The sequence below is a fragment of the Polypterus senegalus genome, chromosome 8, assembly GCF_016835505.1.
Source record: "Polypterus senegalus isolate Bchr_013 chromosome 8, ASM1683550v1, whole genome shotgun sequence".
NCBI classification, from domain to species: domain Eukaryota; kingdom Metazoa; phylum Chordata; class Cladistia; order Polypteriformes; family Polypteridae; genus Polypterus; species Polypterus senegalus.
This window is the reverse complement of record NC_053161.1, coordinates 12,470,535-12,484,196: the sequence shown is the minus strand read 5'-3', so window position 1 is coordinate 12,484,196 and position 13,662 is coordinate 12,470,535. Positions and strand designations below refer to the sequence as shown.

General features: G+C 36.3%; 1 protein-coding gene across 4 annotated transcripts in view; it reads left to right on the top strand.

The window, feature by feature from the left end:
- The window catches only part of ganabb (glucosidase II alpha subunit b), a 184,665-nt gene that overhangs the window by 53,643 nt on the left and 117,360 nt on the right, over nucleotides 1-13,662 (top strand). For all 4 annotated transcript variants that reach the window (XM_039760750.1, XM_039760748.1, XM_039760753.1 and 1 more), the window contains exons 4-5: nucleotides 200-327; nucleotides 898-1,077. In XM_039760750.1, the coding sequence (XP_039616684.1) occupies nucleotides 200-327; nucleotides 898-1,077 (308 nt within the window). The remainder of the gene's footprint in view (nucleotides 1-199; nucleotides 328-897; nucleotides 1,078-13,662) is intronic.

Sequence of the window (13,662 nt, the reverse complement as noted above, 5' to 3'; positions counted from 1 at the left end):
GGACTGTTCCTTAATGAAGAGTAAAAAAAAAAAAAAAAGTGATTTGGAAGTAAAATATTTGCAGACCCATCTTAATGCGTTTAACTGGCTTCAAAAAATGTTTTAACGTATAGGTGGGGGAAAGTTGCACTAGGCAACCACTTATTCTTTTTTGCTGCATTCTCATTGTAAATCTTTTAACATAAGCAATCTTTGGCAGGTTCCTTTATTACTTGAAATATATGGACTTGAAGGAAATATGACCAGAATAAAAATTAATGAGCTGAACCCTTTAAAGCCACGATATGAGGTTCCAGATGTTCTCATTCAAGATCCCCCTACACTTCCGTGAGTATGAACACATAAAAAATATGTATGACTGATTACAAAAATTCTTTTAGTGACAAATGTTCTAGATTTGACAGTATCTTGCTTGATTGATTGTCATGACACTATTATATTTGTTTCCAAAACATGTATGGAACTTTTATGAGCAAATAGTGCGATTTCTGTTTTATGATTGGAGAGGAATCTGATGTATAAGAGTAGGCTTGTATTTGATACTGAAGACTGGGCACAAATTAAGATTAGTTTTATAAGGAAAATATGGTTTCTGTTTCTTATGAGAAATGTTTTAAATATAGTTTTATTACTTATACATTGCTTCTGTAGCATCCAAGAAAAAGTAGCATTAGTTAAAAACGATTACAAAGGAGATTTGCGTAAAATAGTATATTCAATACAGTGTTCAAACATGATTGTATTTAAAACAAACATACGGGAAGCAATGTAAGTTCATGTTGCAAAAGTTAAAGATGATATTAAGTGTTTTATGGGAAGCTGGAAGGTTATATTTTCCCCATCATTTTCACTTTGTGCAGTATTTTGTGGCACTTATTAAATATGTATACATTTCAGGCTGGCTGTTACTGGCCGTGATGACAACAGTATTGAGCTTGCCTTGAGTCAAACGGATCATCGCCTGATCATCACTTCCAAGCCTTTCCGACTGGATATCATGGCAGGCAATGAACTGGTGCTTAGTGTCAACTCCAGGGGACTCCTGGTCTTTGAGCATTTACGTCCACGCAAGGACACGTGAGTAGAACACTGTTCATAGCATTGTATGGAGTGATGTTTTACAGGCCACACTGTCTTGCAGTATTTACACTTCCTTAGGATTGCATATATTTGGCTAATAGCTGTGGTTACATCTTTTATTTATAAACTTTATAAAAGGGGTAGGAAACCAGTGTTTTTGTTAATGTACGGTACTTGGAAGCTTATGGGAAACACTTTTCAGGAGCAGATTAAATGTATAAACTTAATAAAAGCGTGTGTAAAAGACCTTTTGACTGATACGCATTTGAGAATTTTTTTTTTTATTTTCAGTGTTCTCAGTTAATGTGTCTACAGCTGACTGTGTTTGGTGCTACTTTGTTCACAAAATAGGCTTTCAAACTAGTATAGATAGGGATGAAACCAACCTGACTTACAGTGCATCCATAAAGTATTCACAGCGCATCACTTTTTCCACATTTTATGTTACAGCCTTATTCCAAAATGGATTAAATTTATTTTTTCCTCAGAATTCTACACACAACACCCCATAATTACAACATGAAAAAAGTTTACTTGAGATTTTTGCAATTTATTAAAAATAAAAAAATTGAGAAAGCACATGTAAATAAGTATTCAGAGCCTTTGCCATGACGCTCACAATTGAGCTCATTTGCATCCTGTTTTCAGGACAACTCTGTGAATGTCCTTGAGTGGCCCAGCCAGAGCCCAGACTTGAATCCGATTGAACATCTCTGGAGAGATCTTAAAATGGCTGTGCACCGACGCTTCCCATCCAACCTGATGGAGCTTAAGAGGTGCTGCAAAGAAGAATGGGCGAAACTGGCCACTGATAGGTGTGCCAAGCTTGTGGCATCATATTCAAAAAGACATGAGGCTGTAATTGCTGCCAAACGTGCATCGACAAAGTATTGAGCAAAGGCAGTGAATACTTATGTACATGTGATTTCTCAGTTTTATTTTTAATAAATTTGCAAAAACCTCAAGTAAACTTTTTTTCACATTGTCATTATGGGGTATTGTGTAGAATTCTGAGGAAAAAAATGAATTTGATCCATTTTGGAATAAGGCTGTAACATAACCAAATGTGAAAAAAGTGATGCGTTCTGAATACTTTCCGGATGCACTGTTAATACCATGTTTATGTCTTGTACATTACATAGATTATTGGAGAAATTACATACTTTTCTGCTGTGTTGATTTCTAGACACTTTTGGCCATATTGTTTAAAGGAATACTCAACCCAAAATGATTTTATTAATATAAATGTTACTTACCCGATGTAGTTTGTAGTGATGACTGAGAGATTTTTTTTCCCCTCTCATTCTCAAGATTAACATAACGGAATGAAATGCTGACTACTTCTCTGAAATGGAAGACGATGTAAAAATCCTTTTCATGGATAAAGGAAAAACAATTGTCACATAACTTGTGTTGCATAATCTACATGTTGTTTATCCGTTTATATGATAAAATGTGCTACTTGTGTGTGGTATTTTTTTGCTAGCTAAAATATTTTGAATACTTCTTGTAAACTCTGCATTGAATATCAACAGGAAAAGCACATTCCCGCAATACTTGTTACATTTATATAAATGTTGTATTTGAATATGTAGTGGGAGGTCTGAAATTTGAAAGTATCCCTTTGGAGAAGGATCTGGGAGGCCTAGTGTATAGTGTGGTGCCCTTTTTCCATAGTAGAGCTTGCAGTGATGTGCACGTTTACAAATGTTTTTAATATAAAACACAAAATATACAGACTGCTTCTGTGTTACAAAGCTAATTCCTGAAAACCTCATGGTAGTATGAATTTTTATAATGTGAACACCCACTATACAATTAATTTAAATGGAAATATTAAGTGTTGACAGGCCACAAAATGACACCTACAACACTAAAATATGTGAATATTCACAATTTAATTTAATATTGTTCATCAAAACAAACCACAACAAGGTATTGCCTCTTATTTAAAGAAGAGTTTACCTATACTTTATCATTTAAACTTTAACATTTTAAAGGAATGGTCTTTTGGATCTATCTTAGTTTTTTCAAATTGTTCCACAATGTAATGCTTAGGGTATTGCAGAAGATGCGAGCACTAAGGCTTAAACACAAAGTATACCTCTTTGCAGCCTGTGGATCCAGCTCTGTACCATTTGACAGTTTGCAGTGAGGGTGACCTCTGAACACACATCACCTGTTTGAAAGACTAAGACTGGCTGCATGTTGCCAACATTTCGTCACGCTCAAAACATCCAGCCACACCTCATCTTGCCTGTTGGCATGAAATATGCTTTGTATGGCTACAAACAATGGTTGGGTTTTAGTGCTAGTGGCATACATTTTCAAAATCTTTCCAGACTTGCCCTTTATAGCCAGCATTTTTGTGGTTCATAAAACAAAAAAGGATATTAAAATGCATTATCATATAAATAGAACGCCACACAATAAACATGTACAATGTGATATTTACGTGAACACCTACAGTTTTTCCAGTACCCCCATGTTTATTGCTGAAATCTAGTGTATGACCTAAAATGGTGAAAAGGTAAGCAGGTTACTGCCAGAGGTTTTAAATGTAAAGTTTATGGTTAGCAGAAACTGAAAAAAGACAATTCAGAATATTACAAATGGGCCTTCTTCATGGAACAACTAATTGGTTACAACCTACAGATTTTCTGCAGCAATTAAAGTAAAATAAGCCTTGCAAGTTGATCCAAACAATTTTGAACAGGTGTCCCAACTTCTGTTGATTACTTCAAAACCCTGTGTCTGTCTTAAAGCAGAGTTGGAACAGACTGTGTTACTATACTCTCTGAAGTACTACTTGGACAATATTGCACTGTAGTTGTAAATTCCAATGATGACGGCAAGAAAACGGCAATTAACAAATTAAATGAGACAGGGCCTTCCTTAGATGTGTGTGCCTTTTATTGAGAGAAATAGCAAAAAACATAGCAAAGGCAAATGGAAAGTGGAAAAGGATCTGGCAGAATCAAAGTGACAACTTGATCAGAAGACAGGTTTATGTGCCACCAGCATGTGGAATAGGCACCTCCTAGCACAACCGCTTGAAACACAGCTTAACAGTAGTAGAAGAAATCATATCTGTTTCGACAGTGAAAAGGAGACTTTGTGCTGCAGGTTTGACAGGGCAAGTGGAAGTAAGGAAGCCATTCCTTAAAGGTCAAAATAGGACCTTGAAATACCGACTGTGAACAACAACAGACTGAAAAAAAGTCTTGTGTACTGATGAACCAAAGATTTCAAATTTTGGATCATCACACAGGGTGTTTGCATTCTGAGTTAGTGAAAGGATGGTTTGTGTGTGACAAACTGTGAAACGAGGAGGAAGCATGATAGTCTGGTGTTCTTTTGCTGGAGGCAGAGTTTGTGACTTTCACAGAGTGACTGGCATTCTGAATCAAAAGGTTTCCCACAGTTTGGCTGTTATCAGGAAAAGGTGGCTTTGCATGATTCTTTGACTTTTATTTGCTTCTGTTTATTTGTTCTATGCTTTGTTTCCATGAAACATTAAGACATTAAACTTCATGCATTTCCATAAAAAGTGAAAAAAAACTGAGGTCTTCTAAAACTTTTGACTGGTAGTGTATACTGATGAGCCAGAACATCATGGTCACTTGCCTAATATTCTGTTGATCCTCTGTGCTGTCGAAAAGGCTCAAATTACCTGACTCTGGTAAATTGCAAAGTGGAGCCCCTGCGGATTAAACTTCCCACAAACTTTAAATTGAGATCTGGGGAACTTGCATGTACTCTTCCTTACATTATTTAAAACAATCCCAAAAAATGTGTGCACTGTGGTAGAATGCATTATTATGCTAAAAGATGTGAACTTGATCGTTGAATAAATAAATCTGTGGCACATGATCATATGAAAAGCTAGTACTACTGACTTTAATACAAAAGAGGTATGTTCCTGGTAATGCTTAAAACTTGGTTTACCATTTCAAGCCTAGGAGTGATAAGCTTATTCACAATGTTAACAAGGCCAAACACCAAGAAGGTGAAATGTGAAAGACATACTAATAACCAGTTACATTGGTTGCCACTGTTGCTATATCTCAGTAGCTCAAATCTCTAATGGAAGTATTCAGAGTATTTTTTTTCTTTCTTAAATATTATTAATTAACAAAGATTGAGAGCTTTGCAGCCAAAGGTGCCACTTCCTGAATAGGTTTCTTTCTTTTTTTTTTTTTTTAATCTATCCTTTCACTTAAATATTGAGGTCCTTAATTTACACTCTGATCCATAAGAATGCAGTCTTGTAAAATAGAGGTACAGCAATTTATGACTTAATATGTAAAAATAAGGATGTTTAAATTTTAATTGTCAATGCTGAGGCTTAAGAACTACGTCCTACGAACTAAGAAGAGTCCTACGATCATAGTTGTTATGCTTGTTGTAGTGCTTTAAAGTAGGTAGTAACTGAATAATTTCAACAGCCTTAAACTTTCCATGGCAGAAATGAATTTTTTTTATACTAATATAAAATATTTATATACTTTTATATCCGTTCTAGTGTATTATGACACTCCTGCACGTTTTATTGGTTTCTAACTTGGATAGTGTACATCTTGCATTTTTAGAGGTATAATGATAGATCCGAGTCAAAGATATCACTGTATTTCTTGTTTATATTAAGGTTGTTTTTTTTTTTTAAATTGTCAGTGATGCAGTATTATACCTTAGTAAAGTAGTTAAATGTTGTCATAGAGGTCACAATTGGTCTAATTGATAAATACTATTTGGTGTTGCTATCATTGAATTGCAATATTTTTCCAAAAGGCATTGTTGAAGGTCTTCTATTTAGATGTCTAACAGTCTAATTTCTTACCTGCACATTTAACATATCTATGAACAGATCATATGTAGTCAATTCAGCTGTTCAATTAATACTGAATTGTTTGGAATAGTTGTAAAGAGAATAAATAGAATGTATGGTTATGAAAATGCAAAGGACCTTTCTCCGTTTGAATAAAAAATGGCTCTGATGGCCTTTATCTACATAGTAGCAATGGCCACATTACAGTGTATTCATTTATTATGTTGACAGCGACTTATAACAATATATAACGGTGTAGGGTAACCGTTTCTTTGTGGATTATTGCTATTATAGTCCACAGTTCTTGTATACTGACTTAAGTCTCACCAAGTACTTAGTGTTGTCAAATGCATGTATTCTAGGAAATGTAGGAGAGTTTGTATCAAAGAAACAAAACGGAACAAAGCGACTTGCTAGGAGTTTATTTGCACAAAGCAAAATTAACGCAAGTAAAGAGAAATCGGGAAAACAAATGTGATTTTATGCTTCAGATTTCAACACACAGAATCATACATCATCACTTAAGAATACAGTTCACAATACAGAGAGAATATTTTTACTTTTCCAACCTTAATACTAATCAGTCAATTTAGCTCAAAAGAGGAATTATCCTGACATTCTGATTTCTTAGTCCCTACCATTGATTGAGATTGACTTGCCAGATTCTAAAGGATTGAAAACAGGAAAATATTTTCTCATGATTGTTTAATGATAGGTCTTTCATCATGTTAAAGATTCACCTAGCCATATTAAGACCACCTGATGCTGGGACTCTTTAAAATGGCGTTCCTCAAACCAGTTAAGAGAATGTTCACTTTTAATATGTTTTATAATGAGTGATGGCAATATGCAAATGCTAGGTTTAACTTTTTTGCATCTCATGATGCAGTTTTGTCAATCAATGGATTTTTCATTATGAAATCTAGAGATGAGGTATGAATTTATACTGTATAGCTTTCAGACATACTTTTAGAAAGACACTGTATTTATCGTGAACTGATACAAGTACTTTTTTAAATTTGGCATTTTTATATTACTTATCTCCATTAATGTTCAGTATGTCTGTTTTTGTTTTCTGTAAGCCTATTAGAATTGTGCTCGTCAAGGTAGTCAAATCCAATGCAGAGATTTGTTTCACTTTTCCTCAGTGTAAGATACATTATTTACACTCCAAGAGAAAAATACAGATCTAACTTCATTACCTTTGGAGAGCCTTTTGTATTGGGATATCTACTATGTGCAAAGGCTCCATATTAAACATATGACTTGCTCTAAAAGGAATTCAGATCAAATACTGTAGTGGCTTTTAAAATTCTCCATTAAGGTCACCTGTCATTTGGATGGTCTTCCTAAATAGTTCATATTGGGCAATTTCCTTTTGTGCAATATTTTGACCTGGCTGAACTGAGTCAGGTTTACTTGTATTTTTATGACTTGATAAAAGATATTCTTGCAGCCTTTCTGCAGGGCAAAGTATTTTAGTAAATTTGCAACAATCTAAATGCAAAAAAGTCCGGTTTTCTCAGGATGAATGCTGGTTATGCTAGTGTCAGACACATCTTTTATGATTTGGAAGCATTTGATTGGATCCAACCTGCCCATTTCATTTTACTAGTGGTGCTGGCTTGTGGAATTTTTCAAATTTTGAAACTTAATAAGTTCATGCGAGATTGAGATTTTATTGTCTTTACACAGCTTGGCATGTATTGGAATTTTAATGACGTTAGACGGCAAAGTGAAATGGTTGAATTGAGCAGTGTTAGTAATAGATTATTAAATAAGTGCAGTCCCAGACATATAAATCTTAGTTTTGATTAACGTATAAATAAGTAGTAAAGTGGGGCTTAATGTTGCAAGAAAGTATAATTGTCCAAGCAGCATTATCCATGTTTTCTGTATTTAATACATTTTCATCATGATTGAAGATGGTCCAAAACCCACTTAAGTTTTTAGTGGCATATTTTAAGTTTTTCTCCCTCTCTTGTGAAATAAGATTCTTTAGATATTTTTAAGTGGCTATATGTATTATGACTCTGTACCTATGTATGGATAGGCTGTAAACCACTGCAAAGATTTTAATTTCTCTTGGTCAATGAAATATTTTATTTTTAATAGGTTATTTAAGAAGCGAAGGAAGGTTAATGAAAGATTCCTTCTCTGTTGACTTGTTTGGGCTAAAGATGTCTGCTAGTTTTTGTAAATAATGATGAGGAGCCTCTCCCCTAAAATATAACACTCCTGGTTCTACATGTGAAATGTAAATGTTCATATAAAAAAAGATCTGTCCATGATATTGTGTTCTAGCCTTTTGCAGCACTTTAGAAGGATAAGCCATAGTTACAGATTAACTAAATATGTGAGTGAACTTATTTTACTAACTAGACATGCTGCTACTACTAGAGTGCTGACTTTCACATGATCGAACCTTTAGGAACAGTGTCACTTATTTTTGTTCCTGCTGAAGTGAGTTTGTGCAGCCTCATTGTAAGATATGTTTTATATCTTCTGGTTTGATGTTATTTTGTATGCACTCAGCAGTGAAAGTTGCAACATTAATCCTTCACACACACTAATACATCTTCTTTTGCAATTAAATTTAACTTTTCTATTACTTGATAAATCTGGATTAACATAATTATTCATTGTCGGTTTTTAATCCTCCAAATTAAAAGATTTGGTCTTGGAGCTCCATTAGCAGTGTTATTTTTTTCTATTTCCTATTATCCCGAGGTGTGCTGTATTTACCCAACCCGAGGGTTATATTACAGTATATGCAAGCATATATCAACATGACCGTCAAGAAAGGGGCTCAGAAAGAAACGGAAAAGAAACTTAAAGCTACTTCCAAGCCTAGACAGGCAAGTTCAAGTTCAAGGTACGGCCTATCGGAGACTGACCTGGAACAGACGGGCGAAAGCCCAGACTCCTCGGGACCACGGTCCGCTGCATCGTCTCCAGTTGAGAGCTAAAATGGGATCGAATGTGCAAGTGATGCAGGTCACAATAGCTCGCCCATTTGAGAAGATCACTTGAAACTGGAAAAGGCCTTGCTGTCCGCACTTTCCTTGCGAGCCGGGAACGTCGGCTGTAATAGAGCCCGCCTCTTCACCTATGGTGCACGAAAGCAGAAATGATCTGTCCGAAGTGAAGGTGATGATCGCTGAGCTCAAGCAAGAGATAAAGAAATAAATAGTATGCTCAAGACAAACGAGAAGCTGCTGCTAGAGCTGCAGCAGAATAATAGACTCTGAGAAACGCGTAATAATCGCTTTGAGGCGGCCTTTAAATGTACAGTATGCTGGAAAAAGAGAGGAGCACATTCAGGAAAATGTGTTTAAACTGAGTGCACTTGCTGATCAGCTGGAAGACGTTAAGCAGACATTCACGATTCAAATTGTGAAAATTTGGCATCCACCGCTGATGGAAAAGCAACAGCTGTGAATTCCGAAGGTAAAAAACTCTGAGACAGACTTGCTGCTGTGGAAGATGATGCAGAAGGAAAAATATTAGAATTGAAGATCTACCTGAGAATTGTGAAAGTCCAAACCCAGTGAAATTCATAACTAAACTATTCTCCAAAATAATTGGAGAGGACTTTAAATCAGACATCAAGATAGCTGCAGCTTATTGCATATGGGGATCGAACAACTCTAAACCTAGGACTTTTGTTGTGCACTTCGAGAAGTTACAATCTAAGTTAAATGTAATTTCACTTCTCAGACAGAAACAAGAGATTATATTTGAAAAAAAAAACCTCATTCGTATTTTGCCTGACTTCTTGCATCAACAGCTGCTATGCGCGCCTCTTTTTATAATATTAAACAGTGCTTACAAAAAAACAATGTCAGATACAGTCTCTTGTATCCTGCCAAACCGAAAGTGGATATTCAAGGCAAACATTACATATTTACCACTGCAGAGGAAGCAGATAAAGAGTTAAGAAAGCTGATCCCGACACTTTCCTGAAATACGACAGTGAGTCGTACCCTGTCATGGCATCATAAAGAAGGTGACACCGGCTGTCTGATCCGCTTGCAATGACACTGGTACTGCCATTATACATCCTTTTCCCTTCTCGGTCACTTTCTGTTTGTTTTACATACATAAACGATAATAACTATGTGTGGAAAAAATTAAATTAGTAACTTTATATATACAGTAATCCCTCCTCGATCGCGGTGGTTGCGTTCCAGAACCCCCCGCGATAGATGAAAATCCGTGAAGTAGAAACCATATGTTTGTATGGTTATTTTTATATATTTTAAGCCCTTATAAACTCTCCCACACTGTTAACATTATTAGAGCCCTCTAGACATGAAATAACACCCTTTAGTCAAAAGTTTAAACTGTGCCCCATGACAAGACAGAGATGACCGTTCTTTCTCACAATTAAAAGAATGCAAATATATCTTCTCTTCAAAGGAATTCGTGTCAGGAGCAGAGAATGTCAGAGGGAGAGAGAGAGAGCTCGAGAGAAAAGCAAATCATCAAAAATCAATACGTGCTTTTGGGCTTTTAAGTATGCTGAAGCACTGCGATAAAGCGGCATTTTTTAGAGGAGCGTCCGTATTCTCTAGGCAAACAACCCCCCAATAGATAATTAGGTTGTAAGCCAAATGTAATTTCTTAGGGACTGAAAGTTGTATCCACCATTATTGGAATATATATTTATACGCAAGTATTTTAATTTTTTCACTATTTTGTTGTCTTGTTAAAATGCCATGGAAGTGTGCTATGATGTTATAGATGCCAGATTTGTTTAGCGAAAGATTATCCTGCGCTTAGCTTAGAGTTAGTGATCATTGTTTCATTTTTGAAATGTTTTATAATTGTGCGTTAGTGTGGTGTGAACAACTGAACAGTCTACTAGTATATTTAGGCATGTATATTGTAATATTATATTAAGAATGGCTCATTACCTCCACTTATTTAACGGACATTTTCCAGTATTGCCCAGTTTAGTAGTTTCCCTCCACTATCCACAGCCTTGGGTGTAACTTTAGAGACTCTCTGTCTTTTCATATTATCTTGGCACCAACTTTAACCACATCATTTTTAACCTCCCTGTTAGCTCTATCCACTCTGTCTCAAACTTTGAACCCATGTCCACCCAGTCATTCTATGCTTTTTGCTGCATTTTCCTAAACCACCTTAGTCTGTTTTTTTATTAGCATGACACCTGCTGCCTCCACGCCAAGTTTTTCTTTTAACTTGATATGTCTCCCTCTCACAAACTGACACTTCAAACATCTATTAGATCAATATCTTCTGTGTTCTTTCTAGCTTTGTTTCATGTTCCACTTTCTTTAGCTATCTATCACTCGCATAGTGCATACAACTCGTACAGCTCTAATAAACCTTGCTTCTTAATGCCAGAGACTCCTTTAGAAGTCAGAATGGTGGCAGATCTCAAATTGTATTCCATGCATATCTCATTCTGGCCGTGACCACACTTCTGTCTGCATTCACCATGTCACCGAAATTGTAGAATTTCTGTACTTGCTACAAAGTAACTTCATACATAAGCTCACATTCCAGTCTTTTGCATTCTTCTCTGGTCATGACCTCTATCACTAATACAAACAGCAGTGGACTGGATAGCCATTTGTAGCCTGAACTTAACGTCAAAACTTTCACTTCCTCACCTGCTGTCCTGAAATGTTTGTTTCTCTTTATACATTAACATCACTGCAGATGCTACCGTGGTCAATGCTCACCTAACCTCCACTTGTGGCAGCCTTTCTGGTACCTTCTCTACCTTTACAAATCTACAATACAGCTTCTTTTGCTTTTCCAGATACCTTTTCTGCATTTGCCCAACAAAGATCACATTTATTGTTCCCATCCTGACACACAACCAAACTGCTTTTTGTTAACATTCACTTAATTCCTGATTCACTTCTCCAGCAATCTCTTGAACACTTTTATTACATCAGGGGTCTCCAACATGTTGCTCGCGAGCTACCAGTAGCTCTCAACCCCTTTCCAAGTAGCTTGCCAAAGGGTTAATGAATCCTACATAAATTTGAAAACTTGATTAGTCGAATTAGGAGTGGGCGATCTTTCCAACAAATCATATGATCCTTTTAACATTAAAATCACGATCCACAATCTGAATTGCAATCTATCTTTTCAACGTGGTATACATTTAAGAGAATTTCCGGACTCAAACTCATCAAGACCTAAATAACACTTTATTTTAAATATCAAACAAAGTTGAATTCAATTGTCTTGTTGTTCACTAGCTAAGCAGAGTTAAGGAACATGCCCCGAAGCTGGTGAGTGAGTGAGTGAGGAATAAGTCCTGCTGCATGTTTTTCGGATTTGCGACAATAAATCGGTGGTACAAGTGAACTATGATGCATATCGAAATGAGACAAGTCTCAAAATCAACCGGAATGTTCAAGCAAATTATATAAAAAAAAAAACAAAAAACCCCAATCTAAATCCATTAACTAATTCTCTCGTAAAAAGCAGACAGACACATACATTGGATTTAATATATTAATAGCTGAAATACCCAGTGTTCCCTGGAAGGAAAATAAAGTGTTTTTTTTTTTTTTTTTTTTTTTTTTTAAATTGTTTGAGAAAAACATAATTAAAAAAAAAAAATTCTTTAAAAATAAATGAACAAACAATAAACTTGGGTTCACTTCCCGGGTCCTCCCTGCATGGAGTTTGCATGTTCTCCCCATTTCTACGTGGGATTGTTTTCTGCCTTGTGCCCTGTGTTGGCTGTGATTGGTTCCACCAGACTCTAGTGACCCTGTCGTTAGGATATAGTGGGTTGGATAATGGATGGATAAAGACTCATTAATGTTTGTCTTGCTGTGTGTGTATATATGTATGTATGTATGTATGTATGTATTATATATACACACACACTAATAAAAGGCAAAGCCCTCACTGACTCATCACTAATTCTCCAACTTCCCATGTAGGTAGAGCGCTGAAATTTGAAATTCTACGCGTAATGGTCATAACTGGAAGGTATTTTTCTCCATTTACTGAAATGGAGTTGAGCTTGAAAGCCGTGGGGGCGGAGTTTCGTGTGACATCATCACGCCTTCCACGTAATCATGTGAACTGACTGTCAACGCAGTGCGTAGAAAACCAGGAAGACCTCCAAAAAGCGCTGAAGAAAACATGCATTATATAATTGAGAAGGCAGCGAAACAGTAAGAATCGAGCGAGTGACATATACTACCATATTCATGAGTGCTGCTACTTCGGAAAGAAAGCAAGGTGTAAACCTAAACTTTAAATTAAGTTCATAGACCGGCTGCCGCGCGTGTTTCTCATGCCCACGGGTAATGCAGGATACAAGTTTAATGAGAGGACACAGGATATAAACGAGAGTTTTGATCACTTTGTAACTAAGTTAAAATTGCAGGTGAAGGGGTGTGCTTATGCAAATTTTGAGAGACTGTGTTTGTGGGGGATGACACTTAAGGTGGGTGGAGGAGTGACGTCATCATCTCCCCTCCCATTCACCTCATTTCGCTCTGAGCTGAGCTCCGCGGCTAACGCCGTCTTTCGAAGCAACTTCGTCACACTGCCACCAAATACTCCCAGAAAAATCCACAAGTTAATACACACGCTGTCTCTAGAGTTTCTCCACACTGAATCCTCCAGGCACTACTTACAAAAGGTTACATTGACAATCGTGTTACGTTATTTTTAAAATCTTTCCTTTTCTTGGCACAAGCACAGCTGAGAAGCTTCGATGCATGTGCTCCATAACGCGTTAAAAA